At 35.5% G+C, this 15540-nt stretch overlaps 3 protein-coding genes across 9 annotated transcripts; 2 read left to right on the top strand and 1 right to left on the bottom strand.

The window, feature by feature from the left end:
- The first annotated feature begins 652 nt into the window (after positions 1-652).
- LOC116033521 (gibberellin 2-beta-dioxygenase 8) lies at positions 653-8159 on the top strand. Of its 2 annotated transcripts, none has more exons than XM_031276266.1 (5): positions 653-719; positions 1172-1228; positions 4325-4794; positions 6758-7079; positions 7826-8159. In XM_031276266.1, exons 2-5 carry the CDS (start codon positions 1199-1201, stop codon positions 8063-8065), a joined length of 1062 nt encoding a protein of 353 aa, XP_031132126.1. In that variant the 5' UTR covers positions 653-719; positions 1172-1198; the 3' UTR covers positions 8066-8159. The 2 variants fall into 2 exon arrangements, with proteins under 2 accessions (XP_031132126.1, XP_031132127.1); XM_031276267.1 differs by lacking the exon at positions 653-719 and adding an exon at positions 774-821.
- Positions 8160-9132: 973 nt separating this feature from the next.
- Positions 9133-11836, top strand: LOC116032394 (probable pyruvate, phosphate dikinase regulatory protein, chloroplastic). Of its 2 annotated transcripts, none has more exons than XM_031274915.1 (3): positions 9133-9705; positions 10581-11220; positions 11360-11836. In XM_031274915.1, the coding sequence occupies exons 1-3, from the start codon at positions 9202-9204 to the stop codon at positions 11461-11463; spliced, it is 1248 nt and encodes a 415-aa protein (XP_031130775.1). In that variant the 5' UTR covers positions 9133-9201; the 3' UTR covers positions 11464-11836. The 2 variants fall into 2 exon arrangements, with proteins under 2 accessions (XP_031130775.1, XP_031130776.1); XM_031274916.1 differs by having other exon boundaries at positions 9137-9681.
- Positions 11837-12082: 246 nt separating this feature from the next.
- Positions 12083-14866, bottom strand: LOC116032395. Of its 5 annotated transcripts, none has more exons than XM_031274918.1 (6): positions 14679-14866; positions 14318-14453; positions 14080-14220; positions 13831-13936; positions 12793-13006; positions 12083-12706 (listed from the first exon to the last, which is right to left on the bottom strand). In XM_031274918.1, the coding sequence occupies exons 3-6, from the start codon at positions 14212-14214 to the stop codon at positions 12625-12627; spliced, it is 537 nt and encodes a 178-aa protein (XP_031130778.1). In that variant the 5' UTR covers positions 14215-14220; positions 14318-14453; positions 14679-14866; the 3' UTR covers positions 12083-12624. The 5 variants fall into 5 exon arrangements, with proteins under 5 accessions (XP_031130778.1, XP_031130779.1, XP_031130777.1 ...); XM_031274919.1 differs by having other exon boundaries at positions 14318-14435; XM_031274917.1 differs by having other exon boundaries at positions 14318-14866.
- Positions 14867-15540: the final 674 nt, after the last annotated feature.

Genomic DNA, 15540 nt, shown 5'->3' with positions numbered 1-15540 from the left:
TGCGAACAACTCCAACTGTCTCTCCCCTCAACCACCTCATGCTCTCTATCTTTCACAGCATGCAATAAATAGCTTAACAAAAAATCTTCATTAAACTTGCCTTTATTGGAGATTTTTTATGTCGACAAGTCCTGTAGTCCATGGTCCATACCATATATGATATGATATATAAATATATAATTAATATAATATATATATGACTGATGAGGAAATGCAAGACTTGGAAGAAGGAGAGCCGAATGATAAAGAATTTTTTTGTGAATGAAAATAAGTGTATAATAATTTCCACTCAAACCTTTGATGATGCATGTGGTTGAATATATGCCGGGGAATGCATCATTGCTGGGTTTGAATAAACACGACGATTAAGAGCGTAATGGGAGGGTACGCTGAACTTTCGATCTGATCTATCTGGATTAATAATTTTTTTTAAAAAATAATTTGCAATATTATTAAACGGATAATGTGTGTCTGATTTCATTGGTTACATATCGCCGTCGCATTAAAGTCTCCGACCTCGTCTGATCTGCCCTAATTACAACATGGAGTCCCTCCTTGCTCACCATTCACTCATTCACCACAATCATTATATTTGTGTGGATCACTAGCTTAGCTTTCCTATATATACACCATCCCTCCCATCTTCCTGGACCACCCAAAACTTACCAGAAAAAGCCTTAGCTTCTTCACTTCTTCTCTCTCTCTATACATACTAGCTAGTAAGTATATATGTAATCATGTTGCATATATTCTTCATTACTACTCATGCATGCACTTCATTGTTAATAAGGGTATATAGAGCGAGCAATCCGACCAAATTGGTCAGACTATTACCCAGTTACAAACTTGACTTCCCGTAGAAGCAATCTATTAGCCTTCTTAAACAGCTTAGCTTAGTTGTCTTATCTTTTTGTGGTCTTTTGGGCAACCTAAGATCATAAGACGAGTATTGCACACTGTCAGTCAGATAGTGACTGTTATGCAACCCCATAAGGAGTGTCTCAGTGGATGAAATATATATGATTTTCATACTTAGACAGTCAGGAGTTTGATGTGTCTTGTGTGAAAGTACACGCTAATGTTGTTAGATAATGACATTTTTTGTGGTGGTGGTGGTGTGTAACTGTGTATTATATATTGTGATTGAATGTCATTGTTCTTGTCTCAACAGGATTGCTCGAGGAAATTAAGCTCACTCATGGAATCTGAACACCATCTGTTACAAGAGGTAAGATATCAGATGACAAATTTTTAATGATTATATTTCTGTTTTTTCAAAATAGTTCCATCTATATATATCTGGCTATCTGCTACTATACTGGCCTGTGCACATGCATGGTACTACTTGTGGATGTTGGTAGAAACTGCAACTTCTGGACATTGAATATATATATATATATATATATCTAAAAACATAATAAGTCCAAATCCAAGTTATACCCCTGGTTTATGTCCGTTTTTTCCGTTAATTTTTATTGTACTTTATGCTATAAAAGTTGTACTACATAATTTTTTGGACATAAATATCCCTACCGTTATAACTTCTGTTATCTTTCCACATTATAATTACCATGCACATGCATACACAATATGTTTTCTTACATTCTTCAATGGTAAGTTTGAATTCATTTATATTTTAATTAAATATTACCATAGTTATATTTAATAATTTATCATTTCTATAATTCTTACTTCAATAATATATATATATATATATATATATATATATATATATATATATATATATATATAAGCACACTATTATTTAAAAGTATTAATATTATAAATGAAAGCAACATAATGCATTTGCAGTTGATTTGAGACAAGATTTTTGGATATCAATCTATGGAAGTTGTTGAATTGAGATTTAGTTGAAATCAAGTATTATGTATATCCCTATATGAATATGAATTTATAAGGGATATATCTCTAATTAGAATAAGACTATATTTTTTCTCAAAAAAAAAAGAAAAGAAAAGAAGATTATATTTAAACAAATTTTATTCATTTTCAAAGACAAAAATATTGTAATACAACGTTGAGTACCCTTAAAATTACGGTGGAATATATTCATCACAATGAATTTGAATTTCTGGTATTAATTTCAAATACATACACAACAAAAATTTTACTCGAATATCTATGAAACTTCGACAACTAAAAAAAATACATTATATCTATTTCAAAATTATTTACTAATTGAGTTTAAATATTGGGCACAAGTCTTCGCGCAAAGCGCGTAGAAAAAACTAGTATGTATATATATATATATATATATATATATATATATATATATATATAATATGTAATTTTTTTATTTAAAATATATATAAGTTTTTTAGGTAAATCATATTCGAATAGATAAGAAATCTTTAATAAAAATCCCACATACCTTTAAAAAATGAAATTAATTAAAAATATTTTAATTGTATATATTAATCAAGCCTATAATTTTTATTTAAAAAAAAAACTATTGTAAAAATTTTAATTTTTTTTAATGTTAAAACAAAGTATTATTGACGGGATCACAAGAAGCGCTCTTCTCCTAAAATGCCCCCATTGAAGCAGACAAGAAAACTGAAAAAGTAAGAATTATTTGTATAGTACCAGAAACATGTGCAGCCCCTAGAATTTGGTCGTGTACCCAATTAGGATTATAGATTTTAGGTTCACAATTATTAGGATGATAAATAGGTAAAGAGTTCAATTTTATGTCCTAATTGTAATTATAATAGAATAGCAATATAATTTTAGTTTTAGTTGTTCAAAACAAATATAAATAGTTCTTACATTTTTAACCACGACAAGTAGGATTAAAATCAATTCAATTATAATTAAGATTAAAACTATAACATGCATGGACACAAGTGCTCTCCATATCAGATAGTCAATACTTGTCTCCAAGGTGCTTAGACATACATATAATGAGTGATTGGTGATAAAACACACATTAAAGATTCTCATAAAATAAAGTAATTATTCTTAGGATTAGAATAAACTTTGAGGTAAATCAATCCACTTTTCATGACATGAGATTGACTCCTATCATTCAATTGCATTCGTCACATATAAAAAACATGTTAATTCTAAAAACAAAAAATAAAAAAAATAAAAAAACATTTTCATTTAATGGTGTGGGATATGTTTTTGCCTGGTACTCCTGGTAGTGGACTAGGTCAAGGATTAAACACACATGCACCATTCAGTTGTGATAGATGGATGGAATTGAAAGGGCCTCAGATCAGATGGTCCTATTGGTGATGGAGTATTATATGCACGTTTGAAGAACTTAGTTCTGATTCAGTTCCCATTACACCCTCATAAACACCTCCTTCACCCCACGCCTTACCTCTCCCAGAATTACCGTACTTAAAAATTACGAGTTTAATTCTTGTTAACATCAACTTGATTGAACATGTTATACATGGTCTTCATAATACGTCCAGTTTATCTCTCTTGTGCATAATTTGAGCGTGTTTTACCTTATGCGCACCTTTAGGTAATGACTATAAGTTCCTTTTATTACTAAAAATAAAAAAAGTAACACCCACCCACCCCAAAATGGGTAATCGAATAAGTGGAACATGACTATTGTATATGAAGTCAAAAGTTTGATTCCTGCCAACACTCCCTCGATCAAGCTATTGCATTGGGTTTTCTTATTGCACTTTAATTTACATCTCTTGTGTGGTTGCATAGAGTCATCTTCCTAGTGTGATTTTTTTAAACTCATGATTGGCAATACATAGACACTGTTTGGTAACATAGTTAGCTTATCATTCAATTTTGCTTTATTTGACTACTATTAACTATTTGACTTGGTTAAGCAACCAATATGAGTATTTGGTTAATCAGTTTTTTGTAGCAGTTTATTGCTCTAAAACGCTAAAATTCAAAAAACTGCTCAAATTAAAACATGATTTTTTATCCGTTTTTTGAGAAAATAGATTGTGCTCTTAAAAGTCATTTTGTACATAATCCACTATCAGCTAACAGTTAATTTCTTAAACATCTTTCTACAACCAGCTAATGCATCACATAGTTGTGAATTAATCATGTCTTGTAAACTATTACGTAGAAATGAGTTTTATCTTCAAATCTTAAATAGTTATTCCTTATTTAACTCTTATCCAAAAATAAAATTTTCTATTAACCATGTTTCTTGGCTAGATTACCTAAGTCCTAGCTAGGTATCTAGCTATATATACCAAGTCGTGTTGCTCTAATGATAATAAGATCAGCTAGTTTCCACCTTCCACCACCTTTCCTTTATGATTCTCAAGTCTATAGCTTGTAGTGATCTACATACATACTTGAATTGTAGCCTGCAATCATGGGAGAATCGTCATCATCTGTTGAACCGCCATTTGAGGCGACATACAAGAACCTTTTCCGCGACGCCCAAGTACTGAACCAAGCTGGGTACGAGGTTTTCGACGTCGCGGAGGAGCGGGAGCTGCCATTGATAGACCTTTCGGAGCTGAACCGAGGAGAATTTATCAGGGAGGAGTGCAAGAGAAAGATGGCTAGAGCTTCGCGAGAGTGGGGGTTTTTCCAGGTGGTGAACCATGGGGTTTCCCGCGAGATTCTGGAGAAGATGAGATCAGAACAAGTGAAGCTTTTCAGGAAGCCTTTCCACGAGAAGATGAAGGATCGGAACCTCAACTTCTCCACCGGGAGTTACCGCTGGGGGGCTCCCTCCGCCACCTGCCTCCGCCAGCTCTCTTGGTCGGAGGCTTTTCACGTGCCGTTAAGCGATATCTCCGGCTCCGTTTCTCGCCCAAACAACCTCAGGTACGTAGTACTAAGTTTCATTATAACCGTTTGTTTACCAAATTCTAAGTACAACATTTGTTAGGATAAAACCTTATTTTCGGTGCTGGACTTGGCCCTATCAGCCACTGCCCGCGACCTACTCTGATACCACTGGTAAAGATCAAACGCTTATCACTCACGCCAAAAGATATAACTATTAGGGAAGACCCAACTTATTTCTTTACCATCACACTATTCGAGACAAACTGGATGCTGGACTTGACCCTTAGGGACTTTTACCGGCCTCCGCCCTCACAATTATCTCTCAGCCACTAGATACTAGACATGCCCCTTTACCGGCCGCTGTCCAACATTAACTAATTAATAATCTATATATTGCAATTTTGAACCCTGACAACATAAAGATGAAAATTTGCACTCATTTAATTGTAAGTTGATGTTTTATTGATTGATGGCAAGTAATTAACTTAGAGATGACAATAAGCACTTAATACATAGATATTCATAGACATCTTACTCGTTTGTATAGGGTTGGGTATATATATAACATAGTACAAGTTATACAAGTACTATTATACCCGTGATAGGTTTAGGTAGCTTGCAAGCTAGCTAGCTATCACCCTCGGCAGTCAAGATGCAAATTACCCTATAATTTTATAAGATTATAGTACAAGTTAGACCATAATTTTCTTGAATATCTAATTCGTTTTTATTCCTAATTAATTCTCACTCGTGACCAGGCCAGTAATTTTGTGTGTGTATAGTATATTTTAGGTGATGATACACTATGAGTCAAATCTAAATGTAAATTACTCAAGGTGACAACAAATTAATTCAGTTAATTTTAATGTTATTTGATACAATTTGTGGAGATACTAACACTTAATTATTAAATAAAATTTTATTTAGTTTTAATATACAAGTAGTTATAATTGATTAATTTATTATCTACAGATAATCAAAGATTAAAAATATATATATATACGATGGTAAGTTTAGACAGGTTGATTGAGTGATGGATGTAGAATATCTCAAACCACACCCCACCAATAGGCAATAGCTATTGTTACTATCCAACCATATATATATAATATATTTAATTTAGACTATCAATAATAACATCTAGTTTATTTAGCACACTCGTGTAGGTTTAAAGATATCTCAATCAAAAAAGTAATTAATAACAGTAAAGTTGGAGATGACTAGAAAAAGTTTTTTTTTTTTAAATATCATATATAGATTATAGTATTTATGCGGTAGTTATCCAAAAGTGCCAAATAAATGAATCTAAGTTTTCTATAAATTTTTCAAAGACCTAGTGCAATTGATGTGACTTAGAATAAAAACATTATCCTTTTCTCCGAAAAAAATCAAAACATTATCCTGTCAGGAACATTGATTAGCTAGAATAGTAATTTGGATTGAAAATTGCAAGGCATCCAGGCAATCTCTTGCTGAAACCTTGACTTAATTGGTCAAGCCGTAGTGTGGGCATCACCACGTTAGGCCTAATAGCTAGCTAGGCCCCTGGACAACTAGGAAGATTCAAAGTTGGAAAGCGAAGTAACTATGAAAGTTTGTGGCGTACTGCATTACTAGATTATATTTACTTGTCAATTTAAGATATATAATTGAAGATCAGAGTACGACGTACATGGAACATGGGAAGTATCTGTCTTCAAATTTGCAGGAATAAAAAAGGATTGGATGTGTGTATGTACTTTTGAAAGTGACCATGAACAACTTTTGTTGACGATATGATGGGTTGATAGTATTGGCATTTTGAGAAAAACACGATATCTTTACTACGTGTCGAATTCACACCAATTGTACGATACAAGATTTTACCTTTTAACTAAGTTACTTTGACTGAATCTATTCGTTTAATACTGTGACGGATTGAATTATAATGTTGGGTATAGATTAATATAATGTTGTTAGGGTAATGCTAATTGATTGTAAGTTAAAACATTAATTTCAGCTCGACGATGGATGAGTTTGCAACATCGTTGTCTGATCTAGCACAAAGGTTGGCAAGAATCTTGGCAGAGAAACTGGGGCACAAGTCCACCTATTTCGAGGAAACATGTTTGCCAACCACCTGTTACGTTCGAATGAATAGGTATCCGGCGTGCCGGATTCATGACAATGTCTTCGGACTGACGCCGCACACCGACAGCGACTTTCTCACCATATTACACCAAGATCAGATCGGAGGGTTGCAACTAGTGAAAGATGGCAAATGGATCTCCGTCAAACCTAACCTCGAGGCACTAGTCATAAACATTGGAGATCTATTTCAGGTATATACAGTGTTGCAAAAATCCCGGCCTAGGCGTTGATTAATTCCTGCTTAGTGTATCACCTTAAATGGTGGTCTAGGCGGTTGGTCGGCTAGGCGACCGCCTAGGCCGCTTAGGCGTTGATCACCTCTACTTCCTAGGCACCGACTAGACCTCCTAGGCCGCCTAGTCGGGCAATTAACTATTGTTCTTCTTGTTTTAATGGGTTATTTCACTCAAAATAACATCGTTTTGAGTTAAATAACCCTAAATTGTACAAACTATATATTTTTTAGGGTAATATATATTTAATATTTTAGTATTAACTATTAAAGTATTATATAATTTATAATTATTAGTCTTTAAAAAATTGAAAATATTTAAACAAATTTTTAAAAAATAAAAAAATACACTGGCGCCTAGGCTTCGATTAATCCCCACCTAGGCGTCCTAGGCGCTCCCGAGCGCTCGAAGAGCGCCTAGTGATTTTTTCAACCATGGTATGTATGCACACTACTAGAAACTTCGTATTTTTGATAGAAATGAACTTTCTGACCACTTTAGTAATTGCAGTGCGTTTTGTTGGTAACGAGGGAACCCCACACTTTATGATCTTAACTGGTAAATTAAAAGATCACAATATAGTAAATCAGCTTAAATTAGGTTATTTATAGTTAGTAGCGATCAACTGAGAGTCTTATTTGTAACCGGCCTTATGGTTATCAGGTGAACGGTGTGCCTAATTTGGGGTTTTTTGTTTGATGCAGGCATGGAGTAATGGGGTTTACAAGAGTGTTGAACACCGGGTTGTTGCCCATGAAACGAAGGAGAGATTCTCTGCTGCTTTTTTCTTGTGTCCATTCTACGACACGACAATTCAGAGCTGTTCTCAGCCGTCTCTGTACAGAACATTTACGTTTGGAGAGTTCAGACAACAAGTGCAAGAAGACGTCAAGAACTTCGGCTACAAAGTAGGGCTTCCCAGGTTTCTTGTATCAACTCATTAGAGTGTACTCAACCACCTGTAATAAAACACAAACTTTGTTATTACAGTAAGTCAGAAATTATAGAAACGTGGGCAATTCGGCCAAGTTGATTTAATTTAGATAATTACAATGTTATAAGTTTGGCCTCGTTTAGTTATAGTCGGTTTCAGGCAGTGGGTTGCGAGATTTTCCGTAAAACATTATTGATTCCAGTACGTGTCGGGCTTAGGATTCGTTGGGAAAACATAAAATAACTTCTGAAAAATGAGTCATTTCTTGTGTTTGGCAGCACAATAGAAAACTGTCTTTGCGTGTTTGGTTCATTTTCTGAAAAATGGGTAGAATTGTATAATTAAACATTTTAAATATTTTTTAAATAAAAAATATTTATAATAATAGTAAAATAATATTATTTATATAAAAAATGGCTTTCGGCAGAAACCAAACTTATGGTTTCTGACTAAAACCTTGTTTGAGTGTGGCGAAAAATAACTTCCAAATTAATTAGATTTTCCCTATTAACGAAAAATATTTTTCGTTGACGAATTTTTCAATTGCATCCAAATACTGAAAACTCGGAAAAAGGAAAACCGTGAATGAACACCACGTGCATTTTGGTGGGCATTCATGGCTGTCACATGCCCGCCCAAGCTGTTGTTTGCTAACACATATTGAAGCGATGAAGGTGGCTCCTCCGATCCCTCACCCACAGGCCAATACTATAAATTGAAGAGAAAATTAAACTTAATTAACAAAAACATTTGCAATTTTGTTTTGTTCCTTAAACACATGCATGGCGTAAACAAATATTTCATTATCCATTTATGTGTTTGATGATTCCCACATGACGTTAGATCAATCCTCACGGTAGATAGTGTGGGTGTTGTGTAGCCTCAAGTCATGTAATTCACTTTCCTGTTGTATCAAAAAACAAAATTATTTTTAAAAATAAGTAAATAAAAAGAAAACTAATAATTGATAAATACAGAGTAAATAGGAAAACTGGAAAAGATTGATACGGAGTAAAATGGATAATGAGAATAAAAAAAATAAAAAAGAAAAAAAGAAAAAAACAATTTGTATTGAATTGGAAGTTGTTCCCAAGATTCCATTTTTCCACATCCTACAACAGAAAATAAACGAAAAGAGCAAATTAAATGCAAAGAGACACGATGATATGTTCCTCAACCTTAAACCTCCCAAATCTCCGTCAAAAGTCAACGCCGATCACCTCGTGTCTCCTCGAACCCAAGGCCAATCCTTCTGCGGCTCCGTCTGAGACGCCGGCGCCGGCTCGAAGAATCAAAACCAGCCCTCAATTAAACCGGTGGTCCAGAGCTCGCTCTGTCCGGTCCGGCCTGAAACTTGATCGTCTGGCTTTCAAGGACGGTGGCGTTGGAACGAAATCGAGGCTCGATTCCCCTGGTCGGAATGTCGAGGATAGTGAAGTGGCGGCGGTGCCGGTATCGGAAAGTGACGGCGTGGATGAAACGGACGTTAATTGGGGAAAGGCAATATACATGGTTTCTGACGGGACCGGTTGGACGCTGGAGCATGCCGTTAACGCGGCGTTGGGGCAGTTTGAGTATTGCTTGGTGGATCGGGTTTGCCCCGTCAATACCCACTTGTTCTCCGGGGTAACTTTGTCTTTTCACTTCTCAGTTAAGCAATCCAAGCTGCAATACATGATATTTTTTGTAGATATTTTGGCCATTTTTGAGAAAATTATGCCCCTAGTCCTTGATGTTTTAAGTAATTCGCAATTTCGTCCTCATAGTTTAATTAGTTGCAATTACGCCCCAATTCTTTAACTTGTAGCAAGAACTTGAGCACAAACCATAATATCCGGGATGTAATATTGTAGGAGTAACCCAACCAAGTTGGTTAGGCTGTTAATTTGGTACCCATAAAATTTTGACTCTCAACGACCTATTGACCGGCTAATGTCACAAATGAATGTTTATCCATCAAAATGGGCCACTAATACATTATATATGTATGTATGTATGTCAGGCCTAAAGACGTACGAGTTAGGCTTTAAAAATATTAATTGGCATGACCTATTTACTTAAATAGACATAAATATAGACTCATGTCTGACCTTTTAATAAAAATGTTGGATGTAGCCGAGTTGTAGGCTACTATTTGGTGCCCTAACCCATTCCCAATTTCCCACCCTAATTACAAATTTACAATTCCCAAAAAAAAATGCATTAGACATAAAGAACAGGGCATGCAATTTGTGCTGCCAGTTCATATGATGATCAAATGAAATATATTTATACTAGAATGCTAGAGTTTGCATGTCTTGTTGGGTGATGCACTCATTTTACATTGGTTATATGCAAATGTGCAACTTTTTGCTGCAAGGGGGGAGGGTATATATTCATAGAGATAAAGTCATAGAGATTTAGAGGTTATGATGCTCATATAATCTTTTCAAGAACTTCTTAGTTTATGCCAGATTTTGATTCACTGTTCTAGTTGCTTTATTGCTTATCTTGACATGGTCTCATGTTGTGAACATATACCCAAGATTGATGATCTTGATCGGTTAATGGAGGTGATAAAGCAAGCAGCCCGAGAAGGAGCGATGGTCGTCTATACTCTAGCTGACCCTTCCATGGCCGAGTCTGCTAGACAAGCCTGCAATCTTTGGGGCGTGCCATCCACTGATATATTGAGCCCAATTACTGAGGCGGTTGCATCCCATTTAGGCGTTTCGCCTTCTGGCCTCTCCCGCTGGGCTCCTGGCAGGAAGAGTTCTCTCGGTGAGGAATACTTCCGAAGAATTGAGGCAATTGAGTTCACTATAAAGCAAGACGATGGGGCCTTGCCTAAGAACCTGCACAATGCTGATCTCGTTCTTGCTGGTGTTTCCCGCACTGGGAAAACACCACTGTCTATATATCTAGCCCAGAAGGGCTACAAAGTGGCAAATGTGCCAATTGTGATGGGCGTAGCGTTGCCCAGGACTCTTTTTGAGGTTGATCCAGAGAAGGTTTTTGCTCTGACTATAAATCACGTCGTCCTGCAAACAATCAGAAAAGCAAGAGCAAAGAGCTTGGGTTTTAGCGACGATTTAAGAAGCAACTATTCTGAAATGGATTATGTAAAAGGAGAACTGGAATTCGCTGGGAAGATCTTTGCTCAAAATCCTATTTGGCCAGTCATAGGTAACTTTAACTTGCCTTTATATATTATGGTATTGATTTCTTGGCTTCCTATTTTACCACATTGCTTTTAATTCCAGAACAGTAGGATATACTCTGCTGACACTTCAGCTCAATTTGGGTTCATTGCTTTTGATTGCAGAAGTAACTGGGAAAGCAATTGAAGAAACCGCAGCAGTTGTGCTAAGGCTTTATCATGACAGAAAGAATCGGTGCTCAATGCCAAGAATTTCTAAGCTCTACTAAGTAACTAAGTTCTTCTAAAACAATCTCGGATTAGATGTTTCGTGCTCAAATTATGAGAACCATACAAGAAATGAAGTCACACTCAGTTAGATAATAATAAAAAAACCAGGAAAGTTTTCTGAACTCGACTCATCAAGAAGTTCAAATTCTAATGCTATTGTAGATAGACATTGTGTAAATCGACACCCTTCTGCTATGCAAATTTATATTCTCATGGAGATTAGCTTTTATTAATTTCTAGTCTTCTCTGATCTTCATGCTGAAGATTGCAGACACATTATCAATTTTGGTCTGCACCATAAAGAGCATATATGTACTTAAAGTTTTGAATTGAATATCCTATGTGATAGTATACTCTTTTTTCTTTTTTCTAGTCCTAGCCTAGTGGATCTAGCAATGCTTTTGAATAGGCTTGAGCATAATTGTGGAAATATTTATTATGAATATTCTGTTGCGTGCCATACCGCCATTATTCTGTGAAACAGGAATGCTACATTGGCAGGCCAGTTAAAGCTGAAAGGTGCCAAGACAGACATCTACTTTGTGCTGATCATGATTCTTTTTGTTGGTGATGGGCTACTGCAGAGACAACAAAAAGGATAAAAAGGGAGAGAGAAAAAGATGACAAAGTGGATCTCCAATAAGCTACAAAAACAAACAGGTATATATGCACATCATGTGTTTCTTCTGATCTTTCACACTAATATAATCTAAGATTCCCTATCTTTGTCATAGTGGCTTCCATTCTTGTCTTCTCCTAAAACATCACACAACAAAAGGTAGCCTGAAAAGAGTGATGATGTTTGCCTTCCTAGTTCCTACCTACTCCACTTTCCATTATCCTCTTCCATTCCTCGCCTTTTTGCACCTGCCTCCCACCACCGCTCTTGCAGAATGAATCCACGGTGTCAACACAAAGCGGTGGCTAGGAGAACCGAGTCCAGTATCCTGTCATTGAAATGTGATGGAGCTGACTGTTACGCAAGTATAAGGAATACTGCCATTGGAACGTGATGGAGCTGACTGTTACACAAGTATAAGGAATACTGCCATTGAAACGTGATGGAGCTGACTGTTACGCAAGTATAAGAAAATAAAGCTGCTCCTTCGTTACTAGCTATAGCTTAATGTACATCGGTTGATCAGTATGACAGCATAGTCTTAATTAAGAACACTTTCATCTCCACTGAGGTTTCCCATGGATAATGTAAAATATATGAGTAACATTGTTCCCATGCTAGACCTGCCATGAATGAGAAAGCTTATCATCACTTATTCACTTTATCCAGGCCCCATTAACCATCATTTCTTATGACATTATGAACTTACAGGGTGGCAAAGAAGAGAAGGATTCTTCTAGGATCAATGGTCCAAGAAGGCGATGAAGAAGGCCTTCTGAAGCTAAACCGCCGGCCACCCAGTTTGCTTTCGGCCGGGGTAGCGCCGCCCGCCATGATGGTTATCTGATTATGGGGTTGAGAAGCGGAGTTATCTGTGGCCCCCATCGTCACTACTGTGAGCTTTTCAGGCGTGCTTGGCGCAGCTGCATTTTTTAAGTAATATTCCACACAGAACACGTACAAATCCTAGGTTAGTTTAACCTTTTGATTGGAAACAAAAAGGTATTAGTGTCTTAATAATTCTCACATCATAACCCTTTTGTACTTACGGCAATGGGTTTCGTATTAAATTTTAAACATGTTGATGTCAGACATGAAAGTAAAGATAATATGCTAATGTAGAACATACCGAACATATGCGTTATCTAACAAAATTTGTCACCTAAAATGTTTAAATTGTTACTTTGGTACGTAGGAGTGACATTAGTTAGAACCAGACAACTACCCTTTATGTTTTGATTTACGAGAAAATACGCACCGATTCAAATTGAAAAAAACTAATAGGCAATTCCTTTGAAGAATCAAATTTGAAATTTTGTGATTTTCAAGCCAGTTAATTATCTAACTCGGTTAGGAGTACAACCTAATACTCATTATTTATACAAGGTGAATGCAAAAACCGGCCAAGTCAATGTTGATCATCTTAATAAGGCCAGATGGCATGACAAATACCTAGTCTAAACTAACCCTTCATTTGTCCTTTGTCCTTAGAGCTTCTCACTGATTTTTTATGTTGTTTAATTTTCTATGTTTAACACCTACGACGTGGCACACTTCTAGCGGTGGTGATTAGCATTTAGAATAATTAGTTTTTAAATGTTGAATATCTCAACCCAGCAACTTATTTTTTTTAATCTATTACTAATAAGTTAAAATGATCCACTAAATTGAAAAGATTGGTAAAAAGCATTCTCAAATCAGAAGTAAAAAAAATACTGTGAAAAAGTGATTAAAAATGAATGTTCACCTCTTGGTGAAGTTGCAATAATGGGATTCTCATTTGCTGCATTTGGATTGGGTTTCCTCTCGCTGCTTCTCACTGATCCTTTTCTTGAAAGGCTTCTCTGCAACTTCTTAAAATAGGAATCAAAACCAACTTCTTAAAAGTATCATGTGAATCTCTATCTATTCTTATTAAAAGTTCAAGTGTTTTGACCTTGAACACCCATAAAACTTGAATTTTCATGATCTTATCAAACACTATATTATAACTTACCTTAATTCTTGAATTTGCAGCCAAGTCTTTCTCCAAGAGATTATTAGAGAAGCGTTCCATGTCCACAACAAAGCTATCTGCAGGCTTTGTCCCGCTTGTGTGTTCATCAAGAACTGATATTTTCTGAGACCCCATTTTCTCCTTCAAAAACAGCAATTAAAAATAACAACTTTAAATATAAAACATATAATTAAGATGAAGATGAAGATGAAAGAAACTATATATGCTTATTAATTACCAGCTTTGGGTTTTCCAGCTTCTTCTTCTGAGATGACCAGAAATAAATGGAGGATGGGAGGAGAAGATTTTATGGGTGCCCGCAGTGGTTGTTTGGAAAGTGAGTCAGCTTGCGTAGGCTGCCAGGAAATAACAGTCTACAGCATGATCCATTTCACACCCCAAACAAACACGCCTTAAGAATACTATACATATATATGTATATACCTAGTCAACTTCCTCTTTCATGAAATAAACAAATTCAAATGTTTCATAATTGGAGAGGTTGAAGCTTTCACTGCAAGACTCCTTCTTTTGTATTTTTTTTCTTCAACTGCCACTTAATTATATATGATGTGCCTACTTGAAAATAACAAACTTACCTGCCTAACACTTCAAGCAAAGGGGTGTTTCCACTCTCTTCTACTTCAAGAATATATAGTAGGTTTGGTTTTTGGATGGATGGTTATTTTTTTCTTAATTACGAATTACGTAAGCGTATATGTTGGGTGATGGGTTTAGGCAAAAATTGAAGATTTGAAGGTTGGAAGAAGAGTATATAGTGGATGGATTTGGGGGGGGGGGGGGGGGGGGACTGGTTAGGATGATCGCCCACTAGTGACCACCCACATTTTTTGAGAAAAGTTACAAAAACTCACCGCAAAAATCTCACCATTAATCTTGCACTTGGGGAGTCTAACTCCAATTAGATATCTTAATTTTATTAAAAATAGAAAGTGAATATTTTTTTTAATCAATCAAAACATATCAAATTGATTAAAAGTGATAATAAATGTAATATTACTTTAAAAAAAAAAAAAGGAATTGAAGCACATCACATCCACCTTGTTTTGTAGACTTGAAATTAAGACTTGCTTCCAGCGGCAAGATAGAAGTTTGATTCTTACCATGAATATTGAATATTTGGATTTGGATTAAGCACTTAAGCTCCTTGTGTGCAGAAGTACCTCTGGTCCATAATAGTATTTGACGAAGCCAAAAACTTTTGAGTTTTTTTTTTTTTTTTTTTAAAAAAATTTTTTTTTAAAGGAGATTAGACTCAAGACATTCTTTAATGATTTCAATTGGCACCACAATAATGTAGTACAATGACAGGAACATTTCATAAAAGATAATTCTTAAACAATGCTATCTCCAAATGCCAACACATACAACATTCGCCCATTTAAGACTCCCTCCTCTGTCCAAACACCACACATGATTTCATTTACCTTTCCCATACCA

This window comes from Ipomoea triloba, chromosome 10 (genome assembly GCF_003576645.1).
Source record: "Ipomoea triloba cultivar NCNSP0323 chromosome 10, ASM357664v1".
NCBI classification, from domain to species: domain Eukaryota; kingdom Viridiplantae; phylum Streptophyta; class Magnoliopsida; order Solanales; family Convolvulaceae; genus Ipomoea; species Ipomoea triloba.
The sequence above is the reverse complement of the archived record's forward strand: the minus strand, read 5'-3'. Positions and strand labels throughout refer to the sequence as shown.